This window comes from Erpetoichthys calabaricus, chromosome 1 (genome assembly GCF_900747795.2).
Source record: "Erpetoichthys calabaricus chromosome 1, fErpCal1.3, whole genome shotgun sequence".
NCBI classification, from domain to species: Eukaryota; Metazoa; Chordata; class Cladistia; order Polypteriformes; family Polypteridae; genus Erpetoichthys; species Erpetoichthys calabaricus.
The window spans coordinates 309,885,962-309,905,682 of NC_041394.2; the positions used below are offsets into that span (position 1 = coordinate 309,885,962).

The 19,721-nt window shown below is 36.5% G+C and overlaps 1 protein-coding gene across 1 annotated transcript in view; it reads right to left on the reverse strand.

Annotated features, from left to right (window-relative positions):
• poc1b (POC1 centriolar protein B) overlaps window positions 1-19,721 on the reverse strand; it is a 102,185-nt gene that overhangs the window by 34,062 nt on the left and 48,402 nt on the right. The window contains exons 8-10 of the mRNA XM_028817359.2: window positions 16,951-17,019; window positions 14,200-14,352; window positions 12,405-12,488 (exon numbers count right to left, since the gene is read on the reverse strand). Of these exons, the coding sequence (XP_028673192.1) occupies window positions 12,405-12,488; window positions 14,200-14,352; window positions 16,951-17,019 (306 nt within the window). The remainder of the gene's footprint in view (window positions 1-12,404; window positions 12,489-14,199; window positions 14,353-16,950; window positions 17,020-19,721) is intronic.

The window sequence follows — 19,721 nt, forward strand, 5'->3', positions numbered from 1 at the left end:
TAAACTGTAGCTGCCGATTCTTTGTTTAAGATCTGTCCATCTGCATTCTGGACTTACTTCTTTATTGTTCAGTATTGGTTATGCATATAGTATGTGACAGAGTGCATACGGTCTCTTATTGCCCAACTAAGCACAAGTTCTGCCCTCACCCTGGAACACACAAGAAATTTATAATTCAATATAATCAAAGGAATAATGCAGTATATGCAGAAAGTTACTAGACGACTGCATCAGTGTGCATTTTTAAAAGAAATAAACATAGGTAAAAGTTCAAAAAGGCAGAAGCACGTTTTCATTTTTGGTTGTTTATTATTCATTGGGTGTGTGCCACTGAAGGTTAAACAGAGGAAGTGTTGTGTGTTTCTAAATGTAGTTTTGTTTCCGCTAATGTATATTTAAGCTTTAAGGTATATTTAGATTTCTGACTCCTATTCACATATATAACAGGCACATAACAAACACAAGCTAAAACAAGTAGTGGATATGTCTGAAGACTGCAATTTATTGAAATTATAGTAAAGCTGTTTCCCTGAATTATAAAGAAATGTCTTCCTTAATTAAAAAAATGTAACTCACAATAGTGGTCCACTGGGCACCAAAGTAAATGGGAAACAAAAGCATTCATTTTTAGTTAAAATTTTGAAACCAAGAATATTCCCAAGCACTGATTCAGGTCTTGAGACTTCACAAATATTGGAAAATTGAACAATCATATTGTTTTCCAAAAGATATCATTTAAAAATAAAATCATCCTTGGAAGAGATAGTGTTACAAATTGATTAGCATTCCGATGGTCTGCAATTAGGGATTATACATCCAACCGAAGTGCTATAGTAAGGGTGTTAATGGATGCTATATACACTATATGTTTTCATTTCACCTTCACAACCTAGGCTTGTGCATGTTTAAACCATTTTCATTAAAAGGCAATTTCATGCTAAACAGTAACATATATGCCTTACTTTTAATATTTTACCAGTGTTTCTGATTTGCACTATGGCTAGTGTCACAGTTGCTTACATGAAAGGTCTGCACACGCCAGCGGCTATGAATACATTTATACATAGGAATACATACCCTTCCTTCGGTGAAGATAGTTGTAAAAACCTATGTTAAAAATTACTTACTTCCAACTTTGTTTTTCTGTCATGAACATACCACAGAAATGCAGATGAAATGTTTTATTAAATCTTAACCTTTGACTCTGTTAGGTTATCATTTAATTCATTATGTTAAAAAATGACAAAAAAACAAAGTACTTCTGCAATCTCAGAGTGTTACTATATTTACTCCATTTTATCTCGAACTTTACCTCTGAATACATACACATATGCACATATATTTTTGTGTTGCCATTTTTCATTTAATTTACTGCCAATAAACCCCTATGAGATGACACTTGTGAAAGTTTCCATATAAAATAAAAGTTAGATTTTTTTTTTTAAATATTTCTGAAAATTTCGCATTTAAGCATTTGCCTGATAATTACCAGATACATTACCTGAAACTAATTCTACCACCAAAGTAACTGAAGATGAAAATTTTAAAATATAGGCTACATCTAATTTGTTCCATAATAATTGTTGAATCCTGGTTTAATTCCCCAAAGTAAAATGTATTATTACCTAATCTGATTACATTAGAATAAATTCACACTGAGGAACTTATTAAAATTACGAAAAAATAATGTTGTTAACACATAGTACCCTATTAAATTCACAGTGATGAAATAGAAACTTTTTATGAAATAAATGCTGTCATTGTGAGAATTCAACCAACCAACCATAATAGCTAGACTTTTACTGCCACCATGTGTTTTCTAGCTGAATTACTTGGTCTTACAAAACATTCAAAGGTTTTGATAATTTATTTCCGTCAGCATTCCTTCATACTAAATATACTGTACATAGATTTGTCTGTATTCCAACAATGCTAGAATTTTTATTTAATATATAAATATGAAAAATACTACTTGCAGCAACTGTCAAATGTGTACAGTATTAAAAAAATTAAATCAATTTTGCTTTGATAGATCTATAAGAAAAAAATACAAAATAATTAGCAAAGAAAATGAAGACAGTGATTCAACTTTGTCTTACATATACATAAATGTAATGAATGCAGTAGGGAAAAATAGTTGAAGTAAGATCTCAATTCTAGTCATCCTTCAGAATTCAGCTTTGTTATGGAAGGGATAAATGATCCAATGATACGTTCACTAACTATCCACGGTTTTTCTCCACCAAACTGTTGATTCCTTGCAGAATACTCTTCACCCAATCAGTGTTTTATCTTGGATGTAGGTATATAATCAACTAGCAATTATAAACTATAAACTAGCATAGCAATTAGGGGAAAAAATTAGGTTGAATTTTATTAAAATATATTTAAGTAGAATGGAAAAATAAGTCTTTATAAGACAATGCAGTAACACTTTGCCAACAATTTTGATATAGACTTTTACAACAGATTCAAATACAGTTGTGTTAAAAATAAAAGCAGTCCAACATCACTAATCAATCAATCACTGGTTTTGGTAGAAATTATATTTCTACATGGCAAATAATTTACTAGTAGGTGTAGTAGAGTAATAGAAAACCAACAGACCCAATAGTCATGACACGCATGCTGCTGATTCTGTGTAATTGAATCATTAATTGTTCAAAATAATAGCAGTGTGGAGTTAGTGAGGTCATTCATTCTGTGAAAAAACAGGTAATTACGGCCCTTATTTAAGGAAGGAAGGCAGCAAATGTTGTATACATGCTGGTTATAGTGCATTTCTCTCTGAAAATCTGAGTAAAATGGGTCATTCCAGACATTGTTCAGAAGAACAGCATACTTCTGATTAAAAAGTTATTTGGAGAGGGGAAAACATATAAAGTAGTACAGAATATGATAAGCTGCTCAACTAAAATGATCACAAATGCTTTAAAATGGCAACCAAAACCTGAAACACGTGGAAGAAAACAGAAAACTACCATTCGAATGGATCGAAGATGAGCCAAAATGGCCAATAATCAGCTCCAGGAAGATCAAAGAAGGTCTAAAGTTATCTGTGAGTACTGTAACAATTAGAAGACAACTATGTGAAGCCAAGCTATCGGCAAGAAGCCCCCGCAAAGTCCCATTTTTGAAAAAAAGACATGTGCTGAAGAGGTTACAATTTGCCAAAGAACACACTGACTAGCCTAAAGAGAAATGGCGTAACATTTTATGGACTGATGAAAGCAAGATTGTTCTTTTTGGGTGTAAGGACCACAGAATTCACTGAATACTGAATTCAAGCCACTTTACACTTTGAAGACATTGAAGCATGGTGGTGCAAGCATCACGATAAGGGAATGTTTCTCGTACAATGGTGTTGGGCCTATTTATCGCATACCAGGGATCATGAATCAGTTTGAATGCCTCAGAATACTTGGAAGAGGTCATGTTGCCTTATGCCGAAGAGGAAATGCCCTTGAAAGGGTGTTTCAACAAGACAACGACCCCAAACACACCATTAAATGAGCAACATCTTGGTTCCAGACCAACAAGAGTGACGTTATGAAGTGGCCAGCAAACATCAAAAATGTTGTTTCTGAGGCAAAACCAAGAAATGCAGAAGAATTGTGGAATGTAGTCCAATCATCCTGGAATATCTGTTCACAGGTGCCAGAAGTTAAGTCAATTTCATGCAACACAGATGTGCAGCAGTTCTCAGAAACAGTGGTTATACAACTAAATATTAGTTCAGTGGAAAGCAAAATCGTGAAACATTTTTCACTTTATACAGTGAATGTTTGAGTTTGTAAAGACGAATTCAGACACTGCTATTTTTTTTGAACAGTTTAATATTCCCTTTTATTCACGTTGTGTAAAGGAATAAAACAAATTTCACAATTTTTTCTTCATGTTTTGATTTGGAATAGAATGTGCAGTGTTCCCAATGCATTTGCATGTACGGAAATAAAAGCTATTATAAGGATTTCGAGCTTTACTCACTTTTTTAAACACACTGCTATTATTCTGAACACAATTCTGTACATTACACTGGATTTGTTAAAGAAAAAAGGTAAATCAAAAAACAGTTGCACTGGATGTTAAGTACTAACTTTCACTTTTAGCTAAAAATGTTTGCTTTTCAACTGACCAAACATCTGTTATTTGTTTCCAATACTGCATTACTAATGATGTTAAGATAATGGAATGGATTGTTAATAATAAAACAGTACTTTTGTATTTGCTGTCAGCTACAATACATTAAAAAGACAATACAGTAATCCCTCGCTATATCGCGCTTCGCCTTTCGCGGCTTCACTCCATCGCGGATTTTATATGTAAGCATATTTAAATATATATCGCGGATTTTTCGCTGCTTCGCGGGTTTCTGAGGACAATGGGTCTTTTAATTTCTGGTACATGCTTCCTCAGTTGGTTTGCCCAGTTGATTTCATACAAGGGATGCTATTGGCAGATGGCTGAGAAGCTACCCAACTTACTTTTCTTTCTCTCTCTCTTGCGCTGACTATCTGTGATCCTGACGTAGGGGGTGTGAGCAGGGGGGCTGTTCGCACACCTAGACGATACGGACGTTCGTCTGAAAATGCTGAAAGATTATCTTCACGTTGCTACCTTCTGTGTGCAGCTTTTAACTATGCTGCACAGTGCTTCGCATACTTAAAAGCTCAAAGGGCACGTATTGATTTTTTTATCTGTCTCTCACTCTCACTCTGCTCCTGACGGAGGGGGTGTGAGCTGCCGCCTTCAACAGCTTTGTGCCGCGGTGCTTCGCATACTTACAAGCCAAACAGCCCTATTGATTTTTTTCCTCCTTTGAAGAGGAAGATATGTTTGCATTCTTTTAATTGTGAGACTGAACTATCATCTCTGTCTTGTCATTGAGCACAGTTTAAACTTTTGAAAAAGAGACAAATGTTTGTTTGCAGTGTTTGAATAACGTTCCTGTCTCTCTACAACCTCATGTGTTTCTGCGCAAATCTGTGACCTAAGCATGACAATATAAAAATAACCATATAAACATATGGTTTCTACTTCGCGGATTTTCTTATTTCGCGGGTGGCTCTGGAACGCAACCCCCGCGATGGAGGAGGGATTACTGTAATACAAAATTCCACAGACTATTTTACTGTTATAATAGGCATGAGCTACTGTGTGTTATCATGTGCACTGAATGATTAAAATATAAAATTATGAATCTACTAAACTACTTCAGTAACCTGGTTCAGCTTATTTCATCGACTTTTGCATACAAACTGTGAGGTTGTCAATAGTTATGTTTTTGTGTGTGTTTATTATAGTACTATATAACCAGTCTACAAAAGCCCAAACTGTGAAGGTAAAGAATCTGTCATATAAGATTGCCTGTGCTATTGGTGAGCCACCGGAGAAAAAGTAAAACAAGCGCATGTTCAAAATAATATGAAATCAAGGCCACAAGTCCGTCTATAACTTTTGACGAAATTCTGAAAGAGCAGTTTGCATGTTGTCACACACGTGCAACTAGGAAGATGTTGTATGGACCAAGCAAGGGTAATTCCACGCCAGGCCAGGGGGTGGCGAGGTGCACTAAACCTTCTCCTGTTATCTCTACGGTGTACAGACCAGCCGTGGTCCGATTTAGAAGAGATGATGTCATTTCCGGTTCCGGCGCCCAGAAGAATATCACTTCAGAATATTGCAAGAATCTTTTGCAGCCAGGAATAATATACGGGTGGCTGCCCCAAACCTTTTTAAGTGTGTCGAGTCTATTCTTTTACAGTGGTGTAGTAGGCAGGATGGTGACCTCCTGGGGAGAACAGAAGTCAGAACAAAAAGACTTGACACACTACACCCAACACAAGAAAAGTCAGATGGGTAAGTACCGCTCACGAATCGCCGAGTGAGGGTCAGTCAGGGCATGTCAGGGAAAGCTTGAGTATGCTTTGATCCATCATCCTGTTAAAGGTCTGGGGAAGAGTAGAAATGGAAACCACAGGATAGAGCCTGGTGCGTCTGGGAACACATTGAGGACTTATTATGGTCTCTTGAGTATGGGGACTGCCCCTAAATATCCCACAAAAGGCAAGCCTTTTGATAAAGGTGGGAGAAACCCAGGCTGGCAGGTGGAAAACCTAATGGCCTGGACCTATAAATCTGCTAAAGCAGTGAAAAAGCAGGCAATGGCTTTATGGGCTAAGGTGGTTAGGTGGCTGCAAGCACATAAACAATAGGGCAATCAAATAGTGGAGCAGGTGTCCTGCGCTCTGTTGCTCTGTGCTCCGACAGGAGCTCGAAGTAGTTATCCTGTCTGTCCCTGAGGTAGTAAGTGAAAATCCTGGACGGACCTCCCTGGTTGCGCATGACATTGTGATGAAACCTGGGATTATAGTCCAAGAACACCCATACAGAATTCCCGAGGCAAAAAAGGCTGAAGTGGAGCTGGAGATCAGATGCATATGCTGGATCTTGGTGTGACTGAGGAAAGTTATAGTCCCTGGTCCAGTCCTATTGACCTGTGACATTCCAACGTCTGGTGGACAAAGTGCTCCGTCCTCATAATTCATACAGTGCTGCCTACTTGGATGACTTGGTCATCTATTCCAACACATGGAAGGAACACTTACAGAAGGTTCAAGCTGTATTGCGGTCACTAACAAAAGCTGGTCTTCGTATTAATCCAAAGAAATGCTACTTTAGGTTGGTCGAAGCCAAATATTTAGGCTATCTAGTGGGCCGAGGTATGTTGAGGCCACAGTGTTCTAAAATAGATGCCACTTTGAATTGGCCCTGTCCGATAAACAAGAGGCAGGTTCAGGCCTTTCTTGGCTTAGAGGGTTACTATCACTGGTTTGTACCCCGTTTTTCTGAGAGAGCAATGCCCTTGACAAACATTGACAAACCTCACAAAGAAGGGGAAACCTAATCACGTGGTATGGGATGAGACATCAGAGGCTGCATTCAGTGACCTGAAAATGGCCTTTACGTCAGCTCCTATATTGAAAGTGCCTGATATTTCTATGCCTCTCATCCTTCAGACAAGACATTTCGGACACAGGTCTTGAAGCCGTGCTGAGCCAAAGTGTCTATGGACACCCCATTATGTACCTGAGCCAGAAACTGCTGGGTCGTGAAACCAGGTATGCGGCAGTGGAGCAGGAAGTTTTGGCTATCAAATGGGCGATTACTCAGCTGAGATATTATCTCTTGGGGCGTGAATTCACTCTTGTGACAGACCATGCGCCATTACAGTGGATGGCCTTGCATAGAGAGTCCAATCCACACATCACAAGGTGGTTTTTAGATCTACAGCCTTATAAGTTTTTGGTCGTTTATCGCCGTGGTGTACTGCAAGCCAATGCTGATGCCCTTTCTCGATGCCACGACTTCTCGGACAGGTATGCCCGACCCTGCTGGGCTGAAGGGGGGCCATGTCACACACATGCGACTAGGAAGACGTTGTATGGACCAAGCAAAGGTAATTCCACGCCAGGCCAGGGGGTGGCGGGGTGCACTAAACCTTCTCCTGTTATCTCTACAGACCAGCCGTGGGAAAACCTGTCTGATTTAGAATAGATGACGTCACTTCCGGCTCTGGCACCCAGAATAATATCACTTCCGGTTCCAGTGCCCAGAAGAATATCACTTTTCTCACCTACTCTGACATCTGAAGAACATCACTTCCTGTCCAATCCCTTAAAACCGCCATCTTGACAAACCATCAACAGTTCTGTTTTGGACTCGGTATTGAGAACATCTCTGTAGTATTGCAAGAATCTTTTGCATCCAGGAATAATATATGGGTGGCTGCCCCAAACCTTTTTAAGTGTGTCAAGTCTATTCTTTTGCAATGTGTAATTTGGTCAGATGTATACACTAAAGTGAAGAAATATCTATCTGAACCTAATATCACAAAATCACAATGTTCTCAATAAGTTATAGGTTAGGTAAGAAACATACAGAGCTGTGACAGCACTGAAATGTTATTGCTATTAAAAGTCACATGCATCTCACATATGGAAGCCTAGTTAGGCTAGATATTTATTTTTACTGGCCAGTTTCTGCTTTAATTGACATTTCAGTTTAATAAAAATCTGAATTCTTTAGTTGGCTAAATATTACAAAAACAGTTATCAATAATTATAATATTATGAAACATCATTTTTCTTAAACAAAACCTACAAATTTCATTCAGTATGGCTTATTAAAAATATATTGTACAGTATATATTTGTTGTTGAAAATGCAGTACCATTTTTTTCTTTCCAATAGAAGTAGTTTGTATTGGCTCAACATGTTCAAGTAGTAATTGTCAGTATTAGGTGCCAAAAAATGGTATCGAAGCAACCCCACTATAACCTTGTGAACACACACAGGTGATCATTTAATTAATAATGTGACTTATAAAGCCATCTGGATGCACCAGAGATAACTTACTGTAGGTGTGTGAGTACTTATGCAATCAATCATTTACTATTAAAAAAAAACAAAAAAAACCCCTCACTGTGATGCACTGCAATAAAAGATTAAAGGCTGGACATGTCCAACAATTTTAGATTACACCAAATTAAAAATACTACTATCTGTCATGTCATATCTTTACCTACAAATTTGATGAGGCTGACTGCAACATCATGCCAATATTCTGACTGTCTTTCTCAGTGGCAGCTTTAATCTAGCAATAGCTTCATAATGAAGATCACATTTCTATACATTTGCAAATGTTAAAAACACTGTTTTCAGAAGGTTGGGTTTCTCACAGTAATGTATACTTTTTTCAAATACTAAATGTACAGTGGTACACTCATTTAACAGTATAAATATATGTACACAACTCTTCTGTAATGTGATCAAATTATGAGACTATGCTCCTTCTATTAGAGAATCAAATTAATCGTTTATTAGTGAAAGTCAAAGGTGATCCTGTATCAAAACTAAAAAAAAAAAAAAAATGACATTGGAATTGTGGGTTGCATGCACATTTCACCTGTGGTCTATTTTAAGCATTTTTGAAAAAATGCGAATGAATAGACTGATTCTGATGAAATTTTGTGAACAACTTACCCTTCTTAGTCTTAAGAGACACATACTGTACATTTTGGGTGAATTTCAACTATTCATCTTTAAGCTTTAAAAGTTAAAGGTAAAGTTAAAAGCAGCTCAGAAGTTTACAAATATTGCATACATATTTAGGACTTTAAAAGCTCAAGCCTTACACTCAACTTAGAGAAGTCTATCTTTCAAAGGTCAAAATTTTCATAAACAATAACCGTATTGCATCTTGAATATATTTGGTAAATTCATGTGCTCGTCACATTAGATTTTTTTTTTTTATTTTGTGAGTAAGCTGAAAGTGTGTGCGCATTACATTTTATTTTTTTTCATTAATCAAAATGCATCTTCTGTCACCATGCTTATCAAAATATGGATTGTTATTGGTATGTGTTGCTTATCACGTCATATCCGATAAGGTTCAGGTGGTGAAGTAGTTACACTTGATTTTTGGCACTGTGTTGATTCCTTAGCCCCTGCATAAACTGTGATTACATCTGTAATCTAAAAATCACAATGTAATTCACCCTGTAATCTTGCACAGCTCAGTACACATTCACAGCAAAACATACTGTGCTATGTAAAAGTGTGGCCCTCTTCCTAAAAGTTTGTGTTTTTGCGTATTTTCAACAGTGACTGGTCTCACAGAAAGGGGGACCTAAGTGGAATCATAATGCAATTTTTAAATTATTACTTTATTTATTCAAGGAGCAAAGTTACCTAACAACCCTGTCACCCATGTGAAAAAGTAAATATCCCCAAATTTTCAATATTTACTGCTGATAAAAGTGCTGCAACTACTAACTATTAAATACTTCTTACAATTTGATTTCAGTCTTTCACATTACTATTAAGGATTTTTTTTTTTTTAATCAGAACTACTTTAATTCAGACACACTGATAGTTTTATAAGCATGAACTATTTGTTTCAGGCCCCACCACAGAATCTCTAACACGTTCAGGCCTTTAGTTTATTTTTTATCTTCATCTCATTTTAAAGGCAGCATTATTGACAGAACCAATCAAAGTGCTAGACTAATTTGCGTTGTGATTTATTGTCTGTCTTGGTGCACCTTTCTTACAATTTCACCTCCTCCACTGTTAATTGGCCATAGTTCTACAATTAATTAATGGACAGATATTGTTGATTTCCATTTATGTTAATCAGTTTCAACTTTGTTCTCCCTGTATTGTAACAAATATGTATCTTTATACAGTATGTGCTAGTTCTGTATTTAGTGAGTGGTATATAATCAATTATTGAATTTTGCCTTGGGAGTTGTCATGGTGCTGTGTGTGCTTGGTGAGGAACACTGTGCAAGAACAAATCATACTGTATTATTGTATAGTATTTCTGAGGTGGCAATGACAGATTGGCCATTATGGTCTGAGAAAAGGATTACTTGCATTCTATTTTGTGTGTTACATTTTCCCTGTTTTTGACACCCATAACACGTTCAACCTACCAGAAGGACAGCTCTTTTGTATTTATATATTTTCTTATATATACACCTTTATTAGAAATACTCATTGTTTTATTCTATGTATTTCCCTTTAAGGTTATTAAACAAAAGCAATCTGTAAGTGTTGAAAGAGAGAACATGTTAAATTTTTACTGACATGTACAGTTGAAGTCAGAGGTTTACATACACTTAGGGTGAATTCTTTAAAACTCACTTCATAACCTCTCCACAGATTTTATACTAACAAACTATACATTTGGCATATTGTTTAAAACATCTACTTTGTGCAGGGCAAAACAAACTTTTTCCAGCAATGTTCACAGGCAGAGTATTTCACTTTTTATTGACTCTCTAAATTCCAGTGGGTCACAAGTTTACATACACTTTGTTAAAATTTGGTAGCATTGCCTTTAAATTATTCAACCTGAGGCAAAGGTTTTGGGTAGCCTTCCATAAGAATCTTACAAGAAGTTGTTGGAATTTGGACCATTCCTCCAGAAATAACTGGGATAGATTTGTAGGCCTCCTTGCTAGCACATACTTTTTCAGTTCTGCCCACAAATTTTCAAGCAGACTGAGGAGAGGGATTTGTGATGGCCACTTCTGTACCTTGACCTTGTTGGCCTTAAGCCATTTTGCCACAAATTTGGAGGTATGCTTGGAGTCATTGTCCATTTGGAAAACCCATTAGTGACTGAATTTCAACTTCCTTGTTGAGCTCTTGATGTTGCTACAATATATCTACATAATTTTCCTTCCTCATAATGCCATCTAGTTTGTGAAGTTCACCAGTCCCTCCTGCAGTAAAGCACCCCCACAACATGGTGCTCACACCCCCAGGGTTGACAGTTGGGATGGTGTTATTTGGCTTGCAAGCCTCACCCTTTTTTTCTCCAAATATAACGATGGTCATTATGGTCAAACAGTTTGATCCTGGATTCATCAGACCAGAGAACATTTCTCCAGAAAGTAAGATCTTTGTCTCCATGTGTCACTGCAAATTGCAGTCTGAAATTTTTATGTTGGCTTTGTAGCAGAGGCTTCTTCCTTGCTGAGCAGCCTTCCAGAATGCATCTTCTTCCTGAGCGGTATTAACATCTGTGTGGTCCCATGGTGTTTATTCCATATTATTGTCTGTCTGTGAAAATTATTGGGAAAAATTACATTTGCCCTGCACAAAGTAGATGTCTTGAACAATATGCCAAATTTATAGTTTGTTAGTATAAAATCTGTTTAGGGGTAATAAAGTGAGTTTTAAAGAATTCACCCTAAGTGTATGTAACCTGACTTCAATTGTATTATGTAGTTAGGCTACAATGGTTGCATCTGCACTGAACATGTATAGACTTTGTTTCTCAACATTATTCCCTAAACAATACAGCATAACACATACTTACATAGCATTTACATTATATTAGGTATTAAAAGTAATCTAAAGATGATTTAAAGTATACAGAAGGATGTGTGTAGGCTATATGCAAATAGTATGCCACTTTATATAAGGGACTTGAGCATCCACAGGAGGTCCTAGAACCAATACCCGTGGATAACAAAGGAAGAACAGCCAACAGCGTGGAGCTACTAGTGTCTTTTGCAAATGCATTTGACAACAACCCAATTACAAATGCTTATGAAAGAACCAATATTCAAAGGAATTCCAACAACAGATGTATGATTCTGCATTAACCATTAACTGCATCCCTTTTAACCAGACATTAGTTTTCAATTTTCACTAAACTTGAACAACTTACATGACCTGCAAGAGAATTCAGATAAACTGACACAACTTACCCTTTTCAGCTTTACCGGAGAGGAAAGGAAAGCAAAGGAAAAAAGGTGCTCAAGGTAAGTATATCCTGTACTGGGTAATGCGGACAAGTGTAATTGTGCATCACTGCTGAAAACTTACTTCCTTTGAAAACAAGGACTGTCCAATACCACGAGAAGGAGAATCCAAGTTTTGGTTACCTAGCATCCGAATGGAGGGATTGATCTAAACAGAAAAACGGAAGTAAACATCTGATTGAATAAAGGATTAACAGAAATATTTTAAACATGTATATAATACAGGCACAACTCAAAACAGCCCATGATAATGACTAAACATGAATTTGGGAAGTACTATTCTAACATTAAGCAACTAATTGTATATCATGCAAGATGTTCCAACTCACTAACATACAACAAGAGATGCCTTGAAATTATTTGCTCAAATCTCTCTTCTATTATGGCAATAAGCTGAAAAGTATGAATTAATTTTTGCTAATGCAATGTTTGTCAGACACAGAGTTTGATTTGTCATGGTCAAATTTACAGTACATCCTTCTCCTTGAATGGTGTATGTGCACTTCTTTAAATTACCAAAGTAATAAAATTCAATGCATCTATCTAATAAGATATACATCCACTGTACAAATGTGACAGAAGGTACAAATATTAGATATTTGTATGTGTAGAACCGCTTACGACATGCCAAAGGCAAATTTTCTTCAGGAACATGTTATTTATGACTGTTAGCTATTTATATATCAGTCTAACACTGGCTGGGGAATCAGTTGTGGTGCACAGTACACCAGTAGAAATGAGAAATTTCCATATATAATTTTTACTGCAGTTGAGAATATTAGAAGCCGCTTTGTTGCTTGTCCTTCTGACCCAGGGCAGCATAGGCAGTACAGCCGTGGAGCCGATGAGGCTGCCCTCACATCCACATGGCAAATAAAATGAAGAGCTTAGGAACTAAAGAGCTAAGGAAATAAAAGGTATGTACTCCGTCCACACAGACTTCAACTTGCTATAACTAAAATTGAATATTCACATGCAATTAGGTATCATACAGCCTACATCGGGGGTGTCGAACTCTAGTCCTGGAGGGCTGCAGTGGCTGAATTCTAACCATTTTTTTAATTAGTGACCCATTTTTGCTGCTAATTAAGTTTTAATTTATTTGACTCAGGGTGCCTACTTTTTTCTTTTTCCTTAATTAGCAGCCAAACAATAATGAGACGCACAACAAGCAGCCACATGATCAGCTCACCTGTGTCCATCACACAATATCTGAAAATAAGGTGAAGATCTCAGTAAGGTTGATCTCTCAGTTCACCAAAATATTTTGTTGGTGTTCTTAGAAAATACAGAAAATAGACAGTTTTATTAATGTTGAAGTTTGTATTTTGTCTTGTTAATGTTGTTGTAGTGGCTCAAACATGAGAGAACAAGTGGGTGAGACTTACTTAAATGTATATTGCACATGGCTTTTATTTCTTGTTCAGTTCTTATTGTATTATTTTGCACAAAACAGATATTTTGTGATTACTTCTGTTAATTAAAATGGTGCTTATGAAAAGAAACAGCAAAGAAAAACTACCCAGTGTTAGCTTATAAAAATTGGGCCAATAGAAGCACCTAAATTGTATTCAAACTGAGAAAGTATGTGCGCATAGATTATATTATTGTATGTAAATTATGTTGTGATATACACTTTTGGCCATACCGCCCACCCCTACGATTCAGTAACATTAATTTGAACAGCTTACCTAAATTCTGAAAGAAGTACATGCATGCATATATAAACATATCCTATCTGTCTGCACTGTACTGTACTCGTGATAATATATTAATGCTCATCACTCTGTGTATTTAACAATAAAAATATCAAATGTATGTAAGTTTCTCGAGTTAAAGACAACACAAATTAAACAAACCTCAGTGGATGACGACTTTGGAAGAGGAATAAGAGCAGGCCTGGGACGGCTTTCTGGAAAATTAAGTGACGGGTTTGCGTTTTCCCTTCTACTCTGTGCCTGTATGAAATCCTTGGAGCTAAATGTATCAAAATTACTCTTCCAGAGAAATACCTAGAAGAAAAAGAGAAAATTAAATAAGAAAAAAGCATCGCAAGCAATATGCAAATCTTATAATGTACATCAACACTTCACAATAGAATTACAATTAAAGCCATTATTAAATATTACACACTACATAGTGTATGCTCTACAGTATTTTCTACACACTAAATATGGCCTTTCAAATAATTTAAGGGAAATATTATGGTGTCTGCCATTTAGACATTTTTGGCACTAGACTACAGAAATAGACTGCAGAAGTCTACTGTGTATAATGTCAATGTCTTCCTTAACAAGCAGTAATATATACTGTATATCATTTAAATATTCAAAACAAATGAAACCTAGCCATTTCATGTAATATATGTAATGTGCTAGATGAAATTTGTTAAGCTTGGAGCACAATTACATAAAAAAGACACAGAGAGATCGTATAAAGTTTGAAATGAAACAGGGAATTAGACTCTATAAAGGGAATTCAGGGAAAGAATACAAAATATGCTTCTCTCCCTCATTCATATTTTACCAAAAATGCATGCATTTTGCCCATTACAAGCATACAACTGAATGACTTGACATATGGATTGTGTGATACAAGTAATGTAGGATTTTTTCATACATATTTTTATAATGTTTGCTGTGGTTCAGCATGGTCTCAGTCATGTTCTGAGGAAGTTCATCATCTCCACAATTTATGAAAACGTGATTAAAAATTGTTCATGGCCATCGCTACAAACTACATGGGGTAAGTAGCACAAAAAAATAATTTTGGGTGGAGTTTTCCTTTAACTTATATTGAAGTTATTATTAAAAAGCAGTTTATTTTACAATTAAAGTTGTTTGTAAGGATTGCCTAAAGGAAAGTAATTCAGCAGAAGTATAAACCGTAAATAATGTTTCAAAGTTTGCTTCCTATAGGAACCATACTTTTAATTTTTTTTTTTTTTTTTTTTTTTTAACCACACATCTATAAATTGTTTTCAATGAACTCATTTTGTTGGTTTTCCCAACTTCAGATTCTGTCATCTACAAGTTTCACTTGTCATAAATATAAAAAAAGTAAATGGAAATAAAAAATATTAAAAAATGGACACTCTCAAGCTCTAAATACGTTATAGTTTGTCACTTTGAAAACTGCTACAAGTAGTCAATTAGCAAAAGAGCAAAAAAAATACACTGCTCTTAGGACTTGGATTTATCTTAATTGCAAAATAAATAAATAAATAAATAAATAAATAAAATAAATCACACATTAAGATGTCCTACTATCACATTTGATTTAATAATCCTAAGACTCAGAAAAAAATAAAAGTTTATATGTGTGAATAAATTGACATATTACATATATGTTAGTCAGATTTACGTATACAGTGATCCCTCCTCCATCGCAGGGGTTGCGTTCCAGAACCCCTGCAAAAGGTGAAAATCCGAGAAGTAAAAACCATATGTTTATATGGTTATTTTTATATTGTCACGCTTGGGTCACAGATTTGCACAGAAACACAGGATGCTGTAGAGAGACAGAAACTTTATTCGAACACTGCAAACAAACATTTGTCTCTCTTTCAAAAGTTTAAACGTGCTCCATGACAAGACAGAGATGACAGTTTCGTCTCACAATTAAAAGAATGCAAACATATCTTCCTCTTCAAAGGAGTGCGCATCAGGAGCAGATAATGTCAGAGAGAGAGAGAAGCAAACAATCAATAACCGATTGGTTCTGTTCAAGCTTTTAAGTATGTAAAGCACCTTGCGGGAAGCATATCACTTCACAACGCAGCCGCAAGTTAGCCTAGCAAGGAAGGGAGCAATGTGAAGGTAATCTTTCAGCATTTTTTAGACGAGCGCCCATATACTCTAGGGGTGCGAACAGCCCCCCTGCTCACACCCCCTCCGTCAGGAGCATAGAATGTCAGAGCAAGAGAGAGAGAGAAAAAGCAAACAATCAAAAATCAATAGATGCTGTTTGAGCTTTTAAGTATGTGAAGCACTGTGCGGGAAACATATTGCGCAACAAAGTAACAAGTAAGCCCAGCAAGGAAGGGAGCAAAGTGAAGGTAGTCTTTCAGCATTTTTTGAGGAGCGTCCGTATCCTCTAGGGGTGCGAACAGCCCCCCTGCTCACAATATATTTGAGGAGTTTTATTTAATACGTAATACGTGCTCTGATTGGATAGCTTCTCAGCCATCTGCCAATAGCGTCCCTTGTATGAAATCAACTGGGCAAACCAACCGAGGAAGCATGTACCAGAAATTAAAAGACCCATTGTCCACTGAAACCCACGAACCAACGAAAAATCTGTGATATATATTTAAATATGCTTACATATAAAATCTGCGATAGAGTGAAGCCGCGAAAGTTGAAACGCGATATAGCGAGGGATTACTGTACATCTATGACTTTTAGTAGCACTCACTTTAAAATAACATGAATAAAAATAATGAAATGAGATCTTGGTTAAATTATTTCAAATAGTTCAGAATTCACAAATAGCACACATTCAATTATTAATAGCACTGTACTAATATTAAACTTTATTAGTGAAGGGCTGACTCTGCATGCATCTGTATTAACAGACATACAATTATGAAAGCAACAAAATGAACCCACCTGTGTATCTCCACCCCCTGAAGCAAAGTATTCTCCATTTCGAGAAAAGGTAACAGTGTAAACGGGGCCCTGATTGACAAGAGTATTTGCAAAATGTTGTTATAAAAATCTAAACCAATGAACACATATTAAAAAAATAACTAAGATATTAACTTACAATAATTACAATTTGATTTGTAGTTCATATTTTCAAGTAATTGAAAATGAAAATCTGGAAATACAATTGTACTAAAAACAAAATCTCATTATAATTGATATATATAAATGGTAAAATTAAAATTTAGACAACCATATATGTAGCCTGTTCATGTTTCAGGTTCACTAATTCAATTACAGAATCACTGGGAATCGTAGTCTACTTCTGCACCCTTAAGCAGTTCATCAGAGGGCACACTCACTCAGACAAGGCCAATCTTGAACTGTCAATCACCCTAACCTGCATGCCATTGAGGATGGAACCACCAGAGAAAAAATAAAGTGGACATTAGGGAGAATGTGCAAAACTCCCAGAGACAGTGTGCAGGCCAGGGTCTTAATTTATAAATCTTTGCATGGATTCGGGCATGAAAATATGTGCATGCAAAAAAAAAAAAAAAAAAAACATTTCTACGGAATGTAGCATTTAAAAATCACAATCACCTTGCAAATATGTGTACGTGAGCTCACCTTGAACGCCACAATCACTATGCTGCAAAATTTTACCTGCATTCAAGAGTAACTGGTTGTGTTCTGCACCTGAGAGAGCAAGATCATGCACAGCACTCGAGGTCCAGGAAAAGTGTAAGGCAGCACTATCACAGCTGGCAGCTGCTAATACCTGGCATATATAATGATGTGATTACTGTTACAATGAAGAGTACAGACCATATGAATCACTGAGGGCTCCACCAATCAACCTAACCTGTGTAACCTTAACAACAAGGCTGCAACCATGTACAGTACCATCACATCTAACAAAGCTACTTTTCCTCAAAATAAATGAATCACAGGTTTACCCAAGCCATCGAGACACAATGTTTGCTGGTCATATGCTGGATGACTTGTGCGTTAATGGAATGTCACTGCTCACTGTCAACAAAAGCAGCTTCATTCTCACTAGGTGCCCGTATTGCAATACAAGTTCAGTAAAGTGCTCGACTGCATTAAGAGAACCAGACACTGCTGCAAGTTATTGGCAAAAACATGTTATATGTATATGCACCAACACCATACGAATACTGAACGTAGTCGGTTAATGGATTCTAGCACAGTGGGTGTCAAGAAGTGAAGCTTGACGGAGATATTCCTGACCTGTCAGCCAGTTCCTTTAGTAATGGCAACAGGTAGTCGATATAAACTGATAAATAACTAAAAAAATACCTTCAGGTTAAATACGAAGCACTGTCCCTTTAAAAAGAGAACGAAAATGCAGTCTCATATATCATATTCATGACTTTTGAGGTGTAATGTTTTTTTCACGTTAACACACATTATAATATTGGCTCAGTGACATAAATTATTATGTGTGCGAGATATAATTTAGCTGGTCCAGACGTTTGCATGGGAAGTTGGATGTGTACATTTGAGCCTCTTTTTCTGTGTATGCAACCTTTATAAATGAGGCCCCAACATTTGTACCCATGATTCTAGATTTGTGAAGCAGCACCAAACCACAACATACGAGGGGGGTCCCAAATATAACCAGAAATATTTTTAAAACGTGTTTAATTTAATTTTCTGTACAAACTACAATTAGTCTCCTTCAAAGTACTCTCCATTGGCGGAAATACACTTATCTAACCGTTTGTTCCATTGTTCGAAACATTTTTTAAATTCGTCTGAAGCAATGCCCATTAATGCTCTGGTCGTTTCTTGATTTACCTCTTCGACGTCAGCAAAACGCCTTCCTTTCAAGTCTTTTTTCATCCGAGGGAACAAAAAGAAATCACACGGAGCTAAATCTGGTGAGTAGGGTGGGTGGTTCAGGGTTGTCATACCGTTTCTTGCCAAAAATTGGTGAATCCTGAGAGCAGTGTGAGATGGAGCGTTGTCATGATGAAAGAACCAATCGCCCGACTCCCACAAATCAGGGCCTTTCCTTCTCACACTGTTGCGCAACCTACTTTTACAAAAAAATTCACTGAACACAAGCACAACCTTCCAGACTGATGGCACTTGTCAGACTGACTTGTGAGTAGTGTAACTAGATCGCCCTAGCAGCCCAACCACGTACTACAAGTGCCAACCTAACAACAACAAAATTCCGGTTATTTTTGGGTCCCCCCTCATAACTATACCAGCACTGCATACATCAATAAAAATAAACATGAAACTCCCATTTTGAGTAAAACAATCCTTACTCTCATTAAACACTATTGCAAAGTAACAAAAACTAAAATTTTATCATATTCTAAAATTGAACTTCCACTGATAGGCCACCAGAGACCACTCTTTTAATAATGAGGAACAATTCTGACCACAAACACTTTTCACTAAGCAAAAAATACTTTATAAAAACAGATTTTAATAAAATTTTAGAAGTATGCATAGCACCAAATTTTAACATTTAGCAAGTTATACAGCTCCACTATATGCACCTCACAATGCACCACAATAATTCCAAAAGTCTGACACTAGGTCAGTCACTGGCAAAAACACACCCACTCTTGGATCCTTGCAAAGGATTAATAGCAATAACTCAATCAAAATGAATGATATACTAAGTGCTAAGCCAGGACACCAAAAGGACACTGAAATAGCCAGTAATAATATTGTGAATAGCTTCAGTGCAA